At 36.1% G+C, this 20132-nt stretch overlaps 1 protein-coding gene across 1 annotated transcript in view; it reads left to right on the plus strand.

Annotated features, from left to right (window-relative positions):
- The window catches only part of ERC2 (ELKS/RAB6-interacting/CAST family member 2), a 295631-nt gene that overhangs the window by 152403 nt on the left and 123096 nt on the right, over window positions 1-20132 (plus strand). The window contains exons 15-16 of the mRNA XM_053989685.1: window positions 4456-4467; window positions 15499-15634. Coding sequence (XP_053845660.1) covers window positions 4456-4467; window positions 15499-15634 — 148 coding nt within the window. The remainder of the gene's footprint in view (window positions 1-4455; window positions 4468-15498; window positions 15635-20132) is intronic.

Consider the following 20132-nt stretch of genomic DNA (forward strand, 5'->3'; position numbering starts at 1 on the left):
CTTTGTTTGCTTCAAAAGAATATTTTCTGATGTTGACCAGGCAATGATTGTCTTGTTTCTGGGAAGATTGTAGAGACTTTCCCTAATGGAGAGAGGAGGGTTTGGGGATTTGTTTGATGCCCTTTATAATTAAATAGATCTTGGAACCTTCTCCTGTATGGGGTCCTGCAATTTATTTGATTGATCTGTTTTCTTTGTTCTCTTCCTTTAATTAGACACTCTTGCTTGAATGAAAGAAGGAATTCTATGTTTTCAAATAATTTATATAATTGTTTGATAGTGATCAAGTCAGAAGAAAACTGTTTCATGGTTCCAAAAAAGAAGTTTAAGTGATTTTAATTTTTGTGATTGCTACAGTTCCAGTCAAGACAAAGCACCCATTAGGGAGCATTACCATGAAAGAGAGGAACGTGTCAGAAATGCTGGTTACCTTGGGGGGCAGAAAACAGCCAGCATGAAAAGAAACATGTATAGAGCACCTTTTACTGAGGATGACTTAGCAACCTTCACAGCTACCTGCTGCCAAAACTTGTTACTCTTTGCAGATGTTCGGTGAAGTTCAGTAATGGTTAAGTGTCATGAGAATGGGGACCTCAAGTTCAAAGTGAGAGAAGATTTATATTTAAAATAGAGCTGATTATTTACATAAGGACAACTTTAATTGGCAGTTGTCTCTCTCAGCACATCAACTTTAGAATACTCAAGTGTTTGCATCTATTTTAATGTGTAAAGGAGGTCCCAGAGGAAGTGAATAATCAAGAGTGGTCACTTTGTGCACCATGCCTGTGAGCTCTGCCTACACTCTCCAAAATCCTAAAGCAGCAGATTGGAAAACACACCACAGTTAGAGGTTTTGTGTGGATGAGAAAGTGCTGCCTTTTCCATGCAGTGGTGCAGGGGCAATTACAGACACAGACTTGTAATGCAGCAACTCCAGGTGTGACCACCAGGTGTAAACAGCAACTGATCCCCTCCTTGCACTGTAACACTGAATTATTGTGTGACACCAGACTCATTAGTAGGCACAGTAATCTTGGGTTCAAGAGGATAATCTTAAGACCTTTATTAGATAGCAATCATGAATGAGTTGAATATTTGAATATTAAGATGACAAAATTAAAGGATGATCATGATGGTCATGATTGAAGTACTGAAGCTTGTGATCTCAAATTTCTGGAAATGTTAATTTGATTTAAATACTTAATGTAAAAAGAGATAAAGAATTTATAGAGAGCAGTAAATTAATTTGAATTGAGAATTACTGATTACAAAACAATTACAAAAATACAAGGAACTAAGGGGTCCAGAGATACTGGTACAGTATTGTCAGCCTCCAATCTGTTCCTGTTGTCTGAGAATCCTGCAATGGGTGAGAATTTTCTATTTTTGTATTCATTTTCTTTTCAAATATGTTATACGCTTAGCAGTGAAGTTTGGGAGCACCTATTTCTAGTCTGTTATTGCTGATGAGGGTGTTGACCCTAAAATAACTTCTCAGAAAATAATGTGGTACTGCTGAGTGAACACAGACTTTTGAAGAGAATGTACTGTACTTAGAATGTGATGGAGTGGTTAAACTTTGCAAAGGACCTTTAGCATATATTTGACATTTCCTCAAACTTCAGATGCAAGGGCATCTCTGGGGTCCTGTAGGAAAATGAATGTGACATTAAAATGCATTTATTCATTCACGGCTTGCTGGGATCCACGTTCACTGCTATGCCAACATCTTTACATTGCAAGATAATTGCAACAACATAAATTTTCAAAATACTTCAATATAAATTTCTGGGGAAGTGATAATCTAGACTATTGCAAGCTGTAGTATCCTCACAATATTTGTTATATTCACACAGGAATTCTTCAATATAATGAGGTGTGCTTGTATAAATAAGCTTGAAAAGTAAAAATGGTTGTAATAAAGTTATCATTTACAAATTCAAAGAAAAATTAAAACAAGGAGATGAATACTAACGTTCTACTAGACAGAAAGTATTGACACATGAAGTGTCAAATAGTCAAGGGTAGAAATATCTGCTTTGAGATATGGGCAGTTAAATTTATAAGTGTGTGCTACTTGGCAGATGAACATTATTAATTATGAAGTCTTCATATGAATGTTAATTCTTTTGGTTTTAATGTGATTTTCTTGGCTCAGAAACTATCACACTCCTGAGCGTCACCACTTCAGATTAATATTATTGCTCATATGAAATCATGTTGGTCTGTTTCTTTACTCTCCCTATATTAACTTTTTATTTTACAGTTTCTTATTACTACACAGGAGAAACTACTCCTTCTTCTATACTTAAGCTATTTGATAACTTTTATTAAAATTTTCACAATTTATCTGTTTATAATTAAAAAGTTTAAAATCAAATGCAAGATATTACATTTAATGTATAATGTGCTTTTGTTAAATTTACATTGCTGATTTTCTTTGGTTTTCCTGATGAAGGAAATGTGGTTCAGGGTTTTCTGGTTTTTATTTTTGTGAGATTTTTTTTTTAATAATGTAAATGAAACTGGATAAGGTAGCGATCAGCTCAAGTTTTAATGCAAAGAGCCTCACCAAGGAGAGGGAGCTGCAACTGAAACAGAACTGTCAGGATTGAAGGAATGTATTGTTTAAAGCTTTTATTAATAGTGTTAGAATGAGAAGTATGTTTATGAAATGTGATAGAGAGTTTGAATCACAAAATGAAGTGAAATACAGTGGTATAAAATGCATGTTTGTGAAGTTAGGACCAGTAAGGCTGCCTGACATAAACTAAGGATAATCCTTGATACAGTTCAGGAAAAGAAAGATTGGGTGAATTTGCTTATGGCTGTGTCATTAGGAGCCATCTAAATAATGAAGCAGAGATCTAAATAATGAGGAGTGAATCCTGATATGTCAGAATTAATATCTACAGTGAGGATAGGGAGGTATTAATGTCATTAGGTGCTGGCAAGGCTCTGTGTGGAACTGTGCTGTGTACTTCTCATCAGTCATATGCCTGGAAGTTGAATTAAAACTGGCAACAGGTGCAGAGAGGGCTGGTAAGAAGGAATGAAGTGCTCATGACACAGAAGGAGTCTAAGCAACAGTGTTTTGTTTCTCTGGTAAAACAAAGCTCTGTAGGGATGTTTGTTCTGTGTTAATATGGGAAGGGGTAAGCACTGTAGGGAGAGTGATTTCAGTGAAAGAGCACTGGCACATAGTACAATATAAATTATCCATTGGTAAATTTAGACTGAAAAGAGAAAGAAAGTGATGACAACGTGGTGAAGATTGCAAAATCTTGGATCCACGTTTCTCCAGTGGTATGTGAGATACTTGGTCATTTGCTTGGCTAGGTGTAGCTTCTCAGCAAAGATTGCAACAATATAAAAGTCCATTTAAAAATATTTTATTAACTATGAGACAAACCTGTTTGTTCTTAAGCAAGAAGTTGTTTTTTGTTTTTGTTATCTACTTCTCATATGCAGTGGGTTTATAATACTATAGATGTGTATTCAAGCTCTTGGGGTATTCAGTCTACAATTAATTCATTCTGAATTGATTTGGATTTGAATTCTCATGAAGGTAAGTCTACACAGCAGTGACAAGTCATTACACAAGAGAAAAAAACATCAGCACGTGGAATAATTGCATTTAAAAAGAAGTACTTTTATGGCTGTTAAATATGCTCCTTTTCCTAAATGAACAAAATGCTGTGTGTCAGAGAATGATTTAAGGACTAGTCTAGCTGGGTGGGGATTGTTGTGGCCTTACATTTTTGAAAAGGGTGTGTTAGGTATTTTTTAACAAATAGAGTTATAAAAAATCAGAGTATTTTCAGGCTGAAGTATTCTCTTCTTTAATTCATAAATTAAAAATTTGCTGTCAGCATTGGAAGGGGCTGCATTTTGTGGATGGGGTGGGGTGCCAAATCTTCATCTTTGATTATTAGCTACAGAGCTTTGTGAACTTCTCAATATCTTTGAACAAGTTGCCGAATTGTTTAGCTGCTTTGACTTCCATTGGAAGAGTTGCTGAATGAGGGTCACCAGCCTATGACAGTTCAAATGAAAGACTCTGTGGCATATGACAAGATGTTTGTGGGGCAGCAACTGCTACCAATATTCATCCAATTTATTTGTTCTATTTGGTGTGTATGTGAATTTGGAATTTGGATGTTTATAAATATGGATGTCTTTCTGCTGTCCACCAGTGACAAGACACCCTTTTAATTTAAAGTTTTTCTTCAGTGCACAGGAAGGATGTAGCTCTGCAGAAATTTCGTTTTAGTTCTTGCTTTTCCTTCCCTTCCCTTTCTTTTTTTTTTTTTTTTCTTTTTAATAATCTGCTAATATAACATCTGCTTGTTATATTTTTAAAGAACTAATGTGTTCCTCCCTTTATTCTCTTTTGCTGTCTTCCTCCCTATCTGTTTTTCTCCAAACTGCTGCTTTCATCCCTTCTCCAACCAGCTTGACTTCCAGGTCAGTATTTTCTGCTCTCCTACTTAATGCTCCTTCCACAATGAAGGTTTTCATTGATGCTTCATTTATTTGGTTGTTTTGATTCCACATTATTAACTTCTGTTTGTATTTTGTTGGTTTTATTCTGCTTGTCCCTGTTGCGAAGTTTTTGGTCATGTAATTTCTAGACCAGAAACTTTCCAGTAAATTAATCTTTTTCTTTAATGCCTAGGAGAAAAAAAAAAAGTTTATTAACAACATATTCAATTCATATGTTGTTTTGTGTGAAGATGTTTTCTTCTTTTGGTTTTGCTTATGTTATCTTTGTTTAGGGAGTCCAACATTGGGAATAATTTTTTGGTAGATAACCCAACTCAACAGGTAATGAACAGTGACAATTGTGTACAGAGAGATTTATACCGAAGATCAGTGACTTACTCTTAATACTTTGCCATTGCCCCTTTTACTGCTTACAAACAGAATATAAGATGTTGCAGTGGTTCAGAAACTTTTAGCTGTTTTTGCTGGCCAGATTCTGAACCAGCACATAACTGTAAAGGAGTTGTCTGTATGTGTTTTTATGCTGTGTTTGGATGTAACCTCATCTAGTCAGGTTCGTGTTTTAAATTCTTCCAGGTTGGAGATTAGTTTAGCTGGCACTGGTCTTTGCACACTGTTTTAAGTAAACTTTTCAAGTGTTACAAGTCTTGTGGTGCTTGTTGGAAGTAAAAATTGATCTGGTTGACATTTTTTTCTTGTAGTAGGCCTTGATGTCAATTTTCTTTCTCACGCTTATGGGTGGCTGTAAATTGTAAGTTAGCAAAGCCTTAAAACATCTTTTTGATGTTTTCTCTTGTGCTTCTCCAAGCACAATTCACAGTTCTGATATGTCAGAGAAGTCTCCGACAGGGATGTCTTCAACCTGCACAGCTAAAGATGGCTCATTGCAAAAAGATGACAAGACTTTTCTTTTTCCTCCTGATGTGCTTTAGTACATGTCACAATCACAAGTTACTTTCCAGCTGAAAAGTTTTGTTTCTGAAATTTGAGGCTTATTGATTGCAGTAAAGAATTGGATGAACTCGAAATTTACTGTCTATCTACTTCAAGCACATTTTTATGTGCTTGAAGGGATAGTTATTGCACCCAGATTGTGAAAATACTTCAACAATTTATATTCAGAATCTTTCTTTCTTCCAGAAGTTAATTAAATGCGTTTATTATGGAGTTGGCCATGATGAAATTATTGTCTGAATGTGACCACTTTGCATTTCTATCAGAGCATACTCAACACTGATTGAAAATCTCTCTAGCTCAAGAGAGCCTAAAGAAAGGTATTATGCTGTGTGGTTGTCATTTTGGTTGATTTCACTGGAATTCAGTGATTGGTATGCAGAAACATTTATTCAGCAGTTGGAGGTGCAATTTCTGTTATGTTTTATTGACCTGAAAAGCCAACTGACCTTGTTGAAGCAAACTGTCTGCATAACCCTGCCAACTTCCATCCCTAGAGTCCCAGATAAGTTGTAGAGTATGATTAGAATTTATTGTGGGTATTCAGTGAAGTGTTAAGTTTTTTCAGCTTGAATCTTCATTAAGGTTAAAACTTAATTTAAGAAACAGATCTATTAATTTCCATAATTTCTGCTGATCAGTATGTTCTTGGCTGTCATTTTAGTCATCATACTCCTGTGAGGTTTTTATGGTTAGAAAAATGCTGCATCTGTTTTGTAACATGCTAGGCTATCAATACTGATGACAAACAAGAAAATCAAATATATTGGCATAATGGCCTCATGTGCACCTGCCTGTACAAGATAAAATATTCTGAGTACAGCCATCAGTGCAGTGACATCCCCACACCTTTTGGTTACAGCAGGTTATATACTCCCCAAACTTTTCTACCTGCAGATAAGCAGGAGGTGGATATTTCTTCCATGTGAATTGTACTGACCAGTGCTAGAAAGTTTCCCACCAGCTCTGATGTTGTCCTTCCTAATTGTTTCCGTGGGAGGCCAGAGCTCAATGAGATGTGCAAGGGAAGGTTGAACGGAGTTTTAAATTTAACCTACAAGCCGTCCACGGTTTTGTCAAATGTCAGTTTGATGGTTCCAAGGGCAGAGTGATATGTTGTTCAAAGATAATGTCCCTGGAGAAACGGAGATAGTGTACTACTGAAAACTGAGAGAATCTGTGATATACGTTACTCTTCTGAGAGACTGGTTATTCTGAGTGAGAAACATAGTTGTCACGTTGGATAACAGGCAGATTGCTGACATGTCATTCTCTTTTAGTCTGTTTGCTACATATGCAGAACCAATGTTTTAGCATTTAAACATTTTGAAAGAGATGACATTTTGAGGTGAGATTATATAGATTTGTCTGATTTTATGTGTGGTTTGAAGTTTTGGAAATTTCATTTTTTAAGAAATAATAAAATAGAAAGTTTATTTCTTTGGTATTTTACTTTAAGGGAAAAAAGGAAAATATTATATTACAAAATAAGCAGAAATCATAACAATGAACAATAAAGATGGGCCCTGGGACAAGATGGTGCACTGTTGTTCAATTTCATCCCACTCACTACTGGACTTCTTCTGGACTTTCCCTTTCAGTTTGCTGAAAGCCATGCAAAGGTTAAAATAGAAAGGAATTATTTAAATAAGGAAGGATATTTTGTAATTTGATTTGCTTTTTTTGAGGTTTGATTTGGAGGTATACTCCATAAAGTAAATTGTTGTGCAGAATGAAGTGGATAGGAGGAGGAAAGAGCTCTACCTCACTGAAGGAAAAATATCAACTTTGAATTTGGTTGGATGTGACACCACAACTCTATGCTGGGGAAGAGAGAACAGAAGGAGCTGTTACTCTTTCCTTTCATGGTAACTGATTGAAGGCATCAATATTTCTTATGCTTCTCCAGACCTGCTGCCTCCAACTAGTTTTCCTCAGAGTCAGCATCCAGAGGGCAGATTTCTCTACCTCTTGAACGTGTGCATGAAGTAGCCCCAGAGCACTCCCTGGGGATATTGGTGGCTGCTGGGCTCAGTGCTGTCAGGATTCCCTGAGCACGGTGGAGGGGTGTGTGGTGAAGAATCATTGTGAGATAGCACAGCTTGCCCTTAAAAAGCTGTTACTGAAAAGAGACAGGGGCACTAAATTTAGGAATTGGGCTGTTGGTGCAACCACTCCTTCCACTCATATTGTTTGCTTTCACAATGCAGGAGCAACGTGACCGTGCTCTGATCTGAATTTATAATAAGAGGAAGTTTGTATGTCTAAACAAGAATCATACAGAGAGTACCTGATTTATTTGGAGGTCTGAAGAAGTTACTGCAAAAGCTTTATAGAAAGCTTGATTTATGTATTGGATGATAATGGCTGGATTGATCCTGAGAACTTCTAGGGTGAGCCAGGAGTTGCAGTCAAAAGATTTGATCCAGAAGGAAATTGCAATGAAACATGGAGTGCTGCAGAGGAGGTGTGATCCCGATTGCTGTCAGGCTGGGCTGGATATGCTGTGGAGCAGTTGGATGCAGAGAAAAACTGGAAAGAGTCTGGAGCTGCTTTTTCTCTTTTTTTTTTGTTTGTTTGTGTGGAGATGCTTTGTTAGTTTGGTAATTTGAAGAGAAAAGCTTTTCTGGAATACAGCTGGGAAGGACCTGATGGAGCAGTAGCAGGGCTGCAACTTCTTGGTTGCAAATTTCAGGCAACAAATTATTTCCAGTAACTGGTTACAGTTATTGCTAATGGTCTCAATTAATAAAATAGCTGAGCAAGCAATTGCCATATTAAATCAGATCAAATATCCTTCTCATCTAGCGTGCTGTCATCAGCAGTGCTTTTTGGTTTTTTTTTTAAAGAAGAACATCAGAAGAAAATACACGACAATCCTTGGTGTAGGAGAGAGATGTGTGACAGATGAGTCTTCTGGTACGAATTTCACACATGTTCATGTAAAGTGTCATCCAGCAGGAATGTGCTGAGGAAGACAGCAGTGCTGGGTCGGAGTTTCCGTGGTTGCAGTGCAGATCTGCCTTGAAACAAAGTGACATGAACCATAGTTTGGAACAGGATTTTAGTATGTCTCTTTCATTCATGCGTTATCCTCACGTGGATATTTCTAGCATCTCTCCAGGGCTTTGGAGGGAACTGTGTCAGACTAAACACTTCTTAAATAAAGATTTTGGAAAACTTCCCAGAGTGTGTGTTAGGTAAACCCTTCCTCCCACATTTTTGCCTGTGAGGTGAGAAATGTTTCAGTGACTTCTGTGACGCTGGCTTGATTTCTTCTAGGCAGAGTTCTCGGTTGTCCCAGGACAGTAATATTGTTTTGTGGTGCCTCTGGGGGCAAAACAATTGTCTCACTGAAAAACTGTCATAATATGAGTATTAAGAAACCTGAAGCCAGCCTTCAGGCAATTGAAGTGATGAGATGTAAAAGTGGGGGGAGTGTAAGGGGATGGGAAGAAGGGAATTTTTGAGACCTACAGGTCTCTGTGGGCTACAAGGCTGCTCCTTGGTTGGAACTGAAATAGCTATCTAAGCTATCAGTAATAGGAGTTGGGAATGTAATGAAAACACTGAATATACCAAAATTCATTTATCTTATCTGCTAATTCTGCATTCAACTGGAAAATTAGGGATATAGGAATTAATTTTTTTTTTAGATATTTAAAAATGATTTTAATATTCCTTGGTTTAGGTGATGTTTTTTGTCCCATGTTTGTGTTGGTCATTTTGTTTCAAGTTCTTTCTGTCAAAGAGATGTGGAGAGAACACAGAGGGATACCTGCCAGTTCTGATGAGCAGATGAACTCTGATGTGGAGTTTCCCATAGTCTCAGCATCAGGTGAATGGCAGAGAGAAGAGCAAGCATCCTCCTGCAGTCAGAGACAATATTAATTTCTTGTGACAGTATTTTCTCAGGCATGTGGAAAATAGTGGCCTTTTTTACCTAAAGTCAGTTTGGCCAAGGTTAACCAGAGAGAATTACCTGCGTCCAAATTCTCATGCTCAAAAGGCACTAAGATTTTACTCAGTTTTCATAATCTGCTTTCCTATGGGAAAGTCTTAATGTCCTGTTAGCCTTCCTGGCAGCGAGGAGATCCAGCCACAGGCTGATAACATTTTCCTGTCTCTCCAGGGGGCATCCAGTCAAGCTTGCTTTCTCATCCCAAATGATAATAGATGTGTTAAGGAAGCTGAGCTACTTCCCTTTATGTCACTGTAGAATAGATTTTTTTTTTTTTTAGTTACAAGATCAAATAGCGTAATTGTAAAAATGGAATTTTGTGTGGTTATAGATTATGTTGTCACACAGGTTAGGAAGGAGACACCAGATTTTAAAAGATGTCTTGGACACTAATAATTCTTTAGGTTATATGATCTTGATTGAAAAAAAAAAAAAAACCCAACATGAAAGTTTTAAATGCAAGTGACAGCACAGAAAGTCATTGCTTAGTTTTTTTATTATCATATTATAAAACTTACAGTGACTATGTCTAGCTTATAAAATCAATTCAGCAGTCAAGCATGGGGGCTTTCTTTTAGAAAAAATTGCTTTTGTTCGCGATTTGTTTTCTTTGTTATATTAAAATTCAGCCTGTCACAAGTAGAGATTTTCTTATCCTGATAATATCTATTTTCTACAGAAAAATCCATCTCTGAGCTGTAAGTGAATAAACAGTGTCCTTGTTTGTGTCAGGAATGTGTCTGTCAGTACCCCTCTTAACATCTCTTGTGATGATTTTAGTCTCTCAAAGTCCAACCCAGCTTTGTTTTTCAGGTTTATAGATAGGTAGTAACAAATGCATTTATATTCCATGAAAATGACAGAAACAATACTGAACTTGCTTATATCTTAATAAAATTCTAGTTTTGCATTTCAGTGAAATTAGACCTGAATTTTGAAACATTACCCTTATGCTGGTTTAGTCATGACTCAGTGAGGCACTTGCCTAGACTCTCTTTCTTAAGACAGTGAGAACTGAACTGCTAGGAATAATTCTACTGAGTCTTACTGAAGTAATGTAATTTGGAATGGACATTCACATGGTTGGGATTTAAAGGATCAGGTCTTCTGCATGACTAGCTGCTGAGACCCAGAGTGCCCAGTAAAATGTTAAGATTTGTTTCATTGATCACATACGTGAATTCTTTGTGAAAGTGTGGACTGTTTATAAAGGAGAAAGAGATAATAATTTCAAGTAATGATGATGGTAATATTCTACCTATTGCTTGCTTAGAACACTGGGTGATGTTTTTTTATTTAAAATAAGTGTACTATATTGAATTTTAAACCACATTTTGATGCTTTCTTATTTTATATAGATTAATTGTTTTGACTAAATCGTATTTCATAAAATAGATCTGGTTGGTTTGGTTTGGAGTTGATTTTTTTTTTTTTGCTTGTTTCCGTGAAAACATTCTCTGCACTCTGATTTTTTATCTTTTATTTGCTGAGGAGCACAGCTTCCTAACACACTGCAGAATTTTTTGATTGACTTGCAGACAGCTGGTCTCATTGCAATGCTGTTTAAAGTGATTAAAATTATTGCAGAGACATATTCCTTTAGAAAATGTTTCAGATTTTGCTCTTGGGAGCATTTTGCATGTCTGCATTTTTTGCATGCTTTGGGGGAAAAAAATCCTTTATGAAATAGAGTAAAGGCTATACTAACATGTAACACTTATTTTTGGCTGACATTACCAGCTTTGTGGCCAAGGTACCCAGGTGGCTAATTAAAGCAGGGAATTTAATGAAACAGTGTGATTTTCTATAGCTATCAGAGATGAAAGCATTGGAGGTTAAACAACACACACTACTGTAAAATAAAATCTAAATGCTACTCACGCATATGCAGAAACTTAGCGCTTAATATTTGTCTTAAAAATTTGAACCAATTTGAAGGAATTACATGTCCTATAGTTAGACTGTGGGATCAATTTGTGTGCTACTCCAGAACAAGAAGAAGCTCCAAACATGGTTAAAGTGTAGTCATTACAGTTACATTCTTACCAGCAGAAAAAAGTGGTGCCACTGTTTTGCTGGTTATATTTCTGCTGGCCCAGGGTCTGGTTTGCTACAAAGACATTGCAGTTCAAAGATTAACTACAATGAGAAGTGCGTTCGAGGTAAGGACATCTTGCTGTTTGCTCAGGAAGATTGATGGGCTCTAAGTCCTTTGGAGAGATAAAGCTAAAGGGCTCTTTGTGGCTGTTTTGTCTTTTCCTCTCGTGCTTGGATCTGTGATACACTAAGGGTATCTAAATATTTAGCAGCAATAGAGGATGGTTCTTCACCAGCACAGAAGTCAGGGCTGCTGCAGTCTGCTGACTCCAGCACTGGCATTCTGAGGCCACTTTCCTCAAAAATTTGTTGGATGCTGAGAAAAACAGAGGTATTGGCATTGCTGTCATTTAGATACCTGATTTTAGGTCTAGTGCCCAGCTGAGGTGCAAATTGATTACTGTGGAGCATTCTGAGTGTTGAGAAAGATTATAAAAAATGATCCCAAGTCAGAAAGATGCAGGAAGAGGCTGATTTTTATGGAGTAGCATATCTAAGGTGAATGACTATTCAGTTAAGAGCAATGCCTTAATCTAGGTATAACAAATGAGAGAACTTAATGAGTAGTAAGGTAGCTTCTAGAAGAGTTATATTACTTTATAAGAGTTATGTTACTTTTTGTTATCTTTTTCTCTTCTTTAGGAGTGAGAGAATGTCTAATGTACTAAAAGAATAAGATTTTAGAAATTTTTCTTTTTCCTGGTGTTCATCTCTTCTTTATTAACTGCCCATATTATGGGTATCTCGTATTTATGTGGCATGGGGTGTTTGCTGGATGTTGCATATCCTCATATCTCTGATACTGAATTATCAAAAGAGTCAAGAGATGCCAAGGATATCATCCTTTAATTTGTAATTCTGGAACAGAACTAATTTCCTTTTTTAATTTTTTTAAAATTATTTTACACTATTCAAGGTATATTTATATTCTAGCTCTGTTTTCAAGACAGTTCAGTTTCACTCTGAATTCTTTTTTGTTCTTAAGCTGCTAGATATTCTATAACAGTTGCTGACTGGCTTTAAGCATAGGAACACAAACAAATGTAAATTTGTTATCTGAAAAACTGTCATTAATCTTACTTTTTAACATTTGGCCAAGATTTTTTTGCAGAGAGTTAGTAATCTCTGCTTTTTTTTTTTTTTTTTTTTTTTTTTTTTTTTTTTTTTTTTTTGCCTGCTTTGTTTCTTAAAGATTTATGAACTCAGAACATCATTTCTTTAAGCCAAGTGTAGTGTTGGCACTATTTCAGTGTACTGTGGGCTTGAGTGCTTCAGAACTGGTTTGTAGCGTGGCTTTCCAGTTCTGTGAAGTTTGTAAAATCACAAATTCAGCAGAGTGGTGGGTTTTAACTAGCTTGGGATGACTGTAATGTCTGGCTCAGAGGTTAAAGAATTAACTTAAAAGAGAATAGATAAATAATAATAATAAATTTAACCCTAAAAAAGAATAGATGCCCGACTTCAAAATGAACCATAAGAATGTGGACAATGAGAGAGGTGTGCATTTCGTCTTCCTGCTCTGAGGCAATTACACTATCAGAAAATGCTACCTAAGCAGAAAATTATTAACTTGTGATGGTAAGAGGAATTCTACTGAGCAGACGCTTGAATTGTACACTTCAGATTTCAAAGATGTGTCTTAAGCAGTAGTCTTTTATTTATTTTATTCTGTCTAATGAATTTTGTGGTCTTAGAGCTTTTAATTCAAGCAGTGTAGCAGAAAAAATGAAATTAATTCCATATGTTAAAAAGTAATGTAGACATAACTGTGTATATCAGCATTGTTGCTGGTAAGCTATGTGAATATTTTATTATATGTCCTCTGTGGTCAAGGCATATATATTATGGTGATTGGGTACTCTTCCCAAATATTTTTCTATTTCTCATGCATATTTTTTACTTATCCTGATCTTCTATTTTATTCAAAAGCATTTTAGAAACAGTAAAGCCACATGAAAACATACCAGAGCAGGCAACTCAAAAATTCTACTGGACCAAGGATTGTATTTGATATTTGCTATTAAAAAAAAAAAAAAGCTGGTGGGAAATATGTTTTTGTACTTATTTGCTGCATTGTACTCCCCCAGTACTTTTAATGCAGACCTAAAGAAAAAACCTCAGCTGGGCTTTTTAACTGTAGCATTTTCTGTTAATTTCCATAGGTATGTAGCCAGTTGTGGCATAAAGAGATTCTATGACAGAGCTTTCTTTTACTTCCTTCTCTTCCAGATTTTGCCTATCACAGGCACCAGATGTTTTCCCTTTGCAGCTTTACCATGTTCTGCTTTTCAGTGTGGTATTAGAGAAGCTGAAATGGGAAGTTGTGTCAGGCACGGGTGATGAAAGAAGCAGCTAGCGTTGGCATAAAATTGAACTTCTTATAGAGATTAAATGAAAATGAATTTATCATTTACTCAACATGAGACTGGATACCAATTTATGTTTTAACAGCACGAAGCCATATTGCACCACCAAAATTTCTGCCAAATACATTTATATATGAAGTTGTGGAAGTGGTTTTTTTTTTCCAATATTCATTTTGGCATTATGCTGAATAACTCTGTGCTTACAATTATGAGACAGACTCATGACAGGGAACTGATTTTCACTTGGAGCTGCGAACAAATTACCTATATTTGAACTAATTGTCCATGCTTTTTTTTTCTGGGCAAGTTTATGGCACTTTTTTTTAGTTGTAAATGATTGGGTTTTCTCTAATGTGCTATACTTACAAACTTTTACATGAAGTGTCTTTTAAGAATTTTTAATTTTTAATTTTTTTTTCAATGGCACATTTATTGATTGCAAATTAATTGTTAATTTTTGATCATTAATAAATAGTGAAAAAATAAATAGTGGTAGGACAAAGAAACCAGTGATAGAAGTAAATATTGAATGACCCAGTTTCTTTAGCATAATAAAATCTGTGCAAGAAATGTATTCTATAACTTTTTTCACTGCTTCTGATGTGGAAGCAAAGGAGGGATTTTCAGTGATCCTTTTGGGCATTGAATAATATTCTCTTCATTTGCCACAGTAGGATTAGTGAGTAGATCTCATTAGGAATTTGCACGTGACTTTTATTTTTTTATAGATAAAAGGGAGCAAATTCCTCCATGTCAAAGAAAGTCTGGAAAATAATATATAAGAATTCAAGCAGGTAGGAAGTATTACTGCAAGGATATGTTTTCATTACCTGACAGACAAAATTAGTTTGCCTTCTTTCTTAAAAAGGTGTATGCTAAGTTTCAGAAATGCTTCTGGTAACTTAATGAATAACATCCACAAGAAAAGATAATTAAAACTGAAACAATTCTTTTTTATTAATACAATCTTATCAAAAGAAAACATGTAAGGGTAGCAAAGATTTTTTCATTTCCTTAGGAATGGCTCATAAATTGGTTTGTTGATTATCTTTTTTAGAAAGAAGTCCCATTATAAAAAATGATAAAAATGTTTTTTTCATGTACAAAGCTATTTGAAAAGGCATCCTCTATTTTTCATGGCATATTTATGACCTGACCTACTCCATTGCACTTTAATCCACCTAAACACTCCATTTGTAGTCCAGGTTTTAAAAAACATAATTTTGCAATGTACATTAGTCACCTTCTGCTTCCTTTGAAATTAATACTTGAAACGCCTATTAAAATTGTTCCTGAATGCAGTGTGTGTAAGGATTGTTGGGTAATCTCTCTCTTTCAACAATTTTTCTGCACAGAGCTCAGAATATGTATGTGTTTTTGTGAGGAAATCATAAAAAGGGGGAAATCTTGTAAGCCCAAATAATTTCTCTACCACTCTATAGTTGAAAGCTGTTTTGATATGCCATCTTGCAAACAAGACGAAGCTTTGCTGTTACAACTGATGCTTGGAAATCTTGTGTCTGTTGGAGAATCAATGTCCTGTGTTGTAGTCACAAAATTAATCTCTATTGCAATTATCACTAATGGGTGTGTGTGTGTGTGTGCAATTCTTAGACATATGAAGGACCAAAACAAGAAGGTTGCCAATCTGAAGCACAATCAGCAATTGGAGAAAAAGAAGAATGCACAGTTGTTGGAAGAAGTTCGTAGGCGAGAGGACAATATGACTGACAACTCTCAACATTTACAAGTGAGTTTATTTTTCAATTTTTTTTTAAGCTATCTAAGAAAATACACTTCTGTTCCAGAATGGATCTGTTCACACAAAAAACTGATGGTTCCTTCCTTTTCTATCAGAGGATGCACTGCTCACCTCAGTTGTATCGATGAAATATTTACTATTTAGGATAAAGAAAGAACCAACAGAATTTAGTTACTACACAGTTACAGTTCTACATCAGCAAATGTTTTTTCTGACAGTTGGAAAGAAAAGGTTCAAGTCTATATCTTCTATATTTCAGATAGACTTTGAGCTTTATTCATGGAGAATTTCTACAGTTTGAAAGTTACTGATTTTGGTGGCTGAGAAATGAATGTTCTTAAACTGATCTGTTTAAGTGATACATTACATACCAGGGAGCTTGTGTTCAAGGCCACAAATTTGATGCTTGACTTAAGAAGTATTCTCTGAGATCTGAGTGTGAAAAACCACGAAGAGAAGTGCTGATTTCTGTTGACAACATCAATGTCTCCATGCCCAGTGTTTATAGGCAATTTACAGTGCAAAATATCAATTTTGCCTTGATCTGGTTAATATAATGTGTTTCTGGAAAATTTCCAGTGGATGGAATTTGACCCTCTCATGCTTCATATGGTTGTATTTCTCATGTGTTCCTATATGCAAAATGGAAAAATTAACACCACATCTCTCTTTAGGCTTGTGTTGGTGAAGCTTTATGTCAGAATCAAGTTCAGGAAATGATACATTATTTATGCATCTGTGCAGTGTTACGTTTACATTACAGCCTTGGTCATTACATACTGATTGCATCACCATGCATTCCACTGCTCAGGATAGAGCAATAAAAGCTTGTGAAGGATTTGGTCTGCCAATATGGTATATCAAAATAAAACTTCAGTGTTGAGCAGCTACTTGTAATTATAGTGGTTCAGTACAGAGAATAAATTTAGCTTATTTTTAGTATTATTTTTGAAATCTATTACTGCGGGGTGATGACTGGAGAATAGAAACCATTCTCAGGATCTTTGATGTAACTGCTGTACTTGGAGCTTTCTGCTTGTGAGATGAGATTGGGTCTAGCAAATGGAGGTGGTGTGGCTGAATGGCTTGAATTTAGAAAGAAATTACCTGTCTGGTATATAGTTCTGTTCCATTCACTTCTTGTAAAGCATCTATGCACTAAGAACAGTTTGTGAAAACCAGTTAACCAAGAACGGTTATTTCTTGTTACTGTGCCTTAAAATGTCAATATTTTAAAATTATGTCCTTCAACATATTACTTTCAGTAATGTATATGTTAGGTAATATATTACATTCCCAGTAGCTGCAAGAGCCAGAGGAGAAAGGGAGCCTTGGTTGTCTGATTGCTGGTAGGGATGATCCTGCCTTCTCTGCCATACAGGCAATCAGCTGCTCTTATCAGTTTGCTGCTACAAATGGTTGTTGTATTTCCTCTGTCAAAGACTTCCAGTTTCCTTGGCTTATTTCTTCTCAACCATTTCTTAACACTGAAGAGTGTGAGGAAGCTTGTGTTGCCCTGGGATTGCAAGATTTCGCGAGGTTTTGTTGCTCTACAAAAACACTGTAGTGAATCTTGCAAATAACGTAAATGCTCTGACATTGAATAGTCATGTCACAGTGCAGGTGACATGATTAATGTACATGTATTCTGCTGATAGGAAAGATTTTTTGTTTAAAGTTTTTCACTGGTGTAATTTGTTTTATATGTGTAAGGTAATTACAAATGCTAGGTGAGAGCGTCAAGTCTTATATGAATTTGATAAGCAAGTGATTGACTTGTTGAAAAGCCAAATAAATTCTAAAGCTCCAGTAAATAACCTTGGTATATAAAGGAATTTTTTTTTTTTACATGTTTTTAAGAAAACCTTTCATCCTTCATGGAGTTGTGTAAAAAGTAACAGCAGTGATCTAAGGATTTAAATACTTAAACATTTCTGGGGAGACAAATGCTGTGACATACATGATATACTTTTTAAAAAAAATCTAGGAGTACTATGCATCTGCTAATTAAAAACAGTATTAGCTGGTGTTTCAATAAATGTTTAATTAACATCTATAAACATTAAATAAATGTTTAATTAACATCTTAGTAAACCATAGGGACCTGACCACCTTTTCTTACTGCTCATAATAACTTCTGCTTTTAGTGGAAACACTCTGCATTTATATACATTTATAACACACAGTGCTTGTGTCTGCAGTGTACTTATTACATTTGTGAATGATGTATTGAGCTGTTAGGGGAAAAGTGTATCCTAAAATTCTCTGGCCTGATGTAATGACTGTATTTGTTGGCTAGCTGTGATAAGCTGGCTGTTGGCTGGCTGTGATAAGCTCAGCTGAGAATTGAAGAGCAGTCAGACTGGTCAAATTACGTTTACTGCAGCCAAGTCTTGATCCCTTTTGCAGAAGTAGTGGAAAAGATGAAATAAGAAAGTGAGTAGGGCTGTCCATGGACCATCCAGGGGCTGCCCAGGGCAAACTGAGGCGATCAAGTGCCACCCTTTCTGTGCAGCTCACCCAGGGGCTGAAGCTGTACCCATTCAGCTCTTTCTGGTGCCTGTGCAGAGGTTCAAAGGCTGTCGTTTCTTGGAAGCTTCAATAGTGCGTGATAGTTCCTGAGGCTTGTAGCACCATGTGTATTGGGACACTGCTCACAATCTTTTCTGGTAAAAGCCTCTCTGAGCTGGTTCATGTGCCAGTGTCAGTGCTTGCAGGGCAAGTTTGAGTCTCTGGTGGCCCCATCTCACTGCACTCCAGGGCCACTGCTGTGATGGAGAGTGCTCTGGGATGCCTGTGGAGGGAATTCACTTTTGCCTCCCTCAGCTATCACCTGTAATTGTGAGTGATGCTTCAGGTGTGGTTTTGAGGGGTTCTTTGGATCACTGTAAAATTGGAAACATCAGGAAGCCAGATTAATTCTTGGGAATGAAGAATAGTTGTGAGGTTTTCTGTTTTTTTCTAACACAAATCAAGGGCAGACCTGTGCAAATCTTGCCAGACATGATGGTCATATATTACACACAGCATCACAGCAGGAGAGCCTGCTTGAACACTTTATCATGACTTTTCTTGAGATTGGTGTATCTAACATGCCTTCATTTTTCTCGCTTTTTTTGGTCTGTCTTAAAAATGATAAGCCTTTTTGAGAAACGCTGAGCTAAGAAATATACAGATTCCATGTTATAGATTTGTGCATAATTCTTCAAGTCTCTAGAGGATCTTGAAACCTTAGAGATGTGAGACTTGTTTATTCCCTGAGATTAATTTTTTTCTTGATTCTTGTGTGGAACATGTTTCTTTCAGTACCACTGGTACCTCAGTAGAATTGGGAAAGGAAACATTTGCATCACATTGAGAACTTAAATGCATTTGATTTTGATTCTGATTTTCAAATCTGCTGTAATAACAACAACGAAGTCTTTTTGTTTCTCTAGAGTAAGCAATAAGAGGGTGCACTAAGAATATTCCCATGTGTCTCATGGCCTCAGAGGGAATTGAATATACACTTTTTTCTGAGTATGCTTTTCATAAATGTAATATATCAGTAACTGATCTAAGTCTAGAAACAATTCTTTTTTGAAATTTTATGCAAACTGTCCCATACATATGTGTCACAAAAAAAAAGTGCAGAGATGAACCTGAAAAAAAAGTTTAATTTAATACCCTATTCTGCCCTGATCTACAGCTTCTGGGTGTTTCCCCCCTTTGTTCCAGTTCATCTGCTGGCAAAGTTCTTGACGCTCCTTATGTTTTAAATGTTTGGGTAATTTGTCACAATTCTCTTTGAGGTAGCTTGGGTTTTCTTTGGCTGGAAACCCACATGCAGAAAAGAGACATTTCACTAACAAAATTGTTTTTGAGTGAGACAATGTGTAGTTCTCATTGATTTCAAATATCATGCACAGGCAGCTTGATCAATGGTTTATGCCTGCAGTACTGTAGAACAGGTTGTGTACACATGTACATTTTCCAGGTGTAAATACCTCACTTTTTGAGCAGAGTTCAGCTTGTCAGTCATGCTTTTTCATGGGATGTAGTGAGGAAAGGCAAGAGTTCCAGTCTTCCAATAGCTCTGTACTGGCTGGAAATTTAGTCTTGGGTAATGAATAAAACATGATCAGGAGGAAGTCCTGTCAAAAGAGATAAAAAAACTGGCTAGTTAATATTACTGCTTTCTAATTCTTGCCATGTGAATATCTGTGATGTCTTAATCACTGAAAATAGCTCCCAAGAGGTTTCACAGCTAGTCAACATGAATCCTTAACCCTGGATTTGTTTCTTTATTTGTCACTGTGTGCTTTACCATATAATTCTCAATTCCATAATAGCTCTAAAAATACAAAATGTACCTAAGACATTGCACATTGCTGTATGTTATTTCTGTGTCTTACAACATGGCCTAAACAAGGGGTATATCTGACTGCTATGAATTTGCTATGACTTCTCTTAATGCAGTATTCCTACTGCATTGTCTCAAAAGCTT

The sequence above is a fragment of the Vidua macroura genome, chromosome 13 (genome assembly GCF_024509145.1).
Source record: "Vidua macroura isolate BioBank_ID:100142 chromosome 13, ASM2450914v1, whole genome shotgun sequence".
NCBI classification, from domain to species: Eukaryota; Metazoa; Chordata; class Aves; order Passeriformes; family Viduidae; genus Vidua; species Vidua macroura.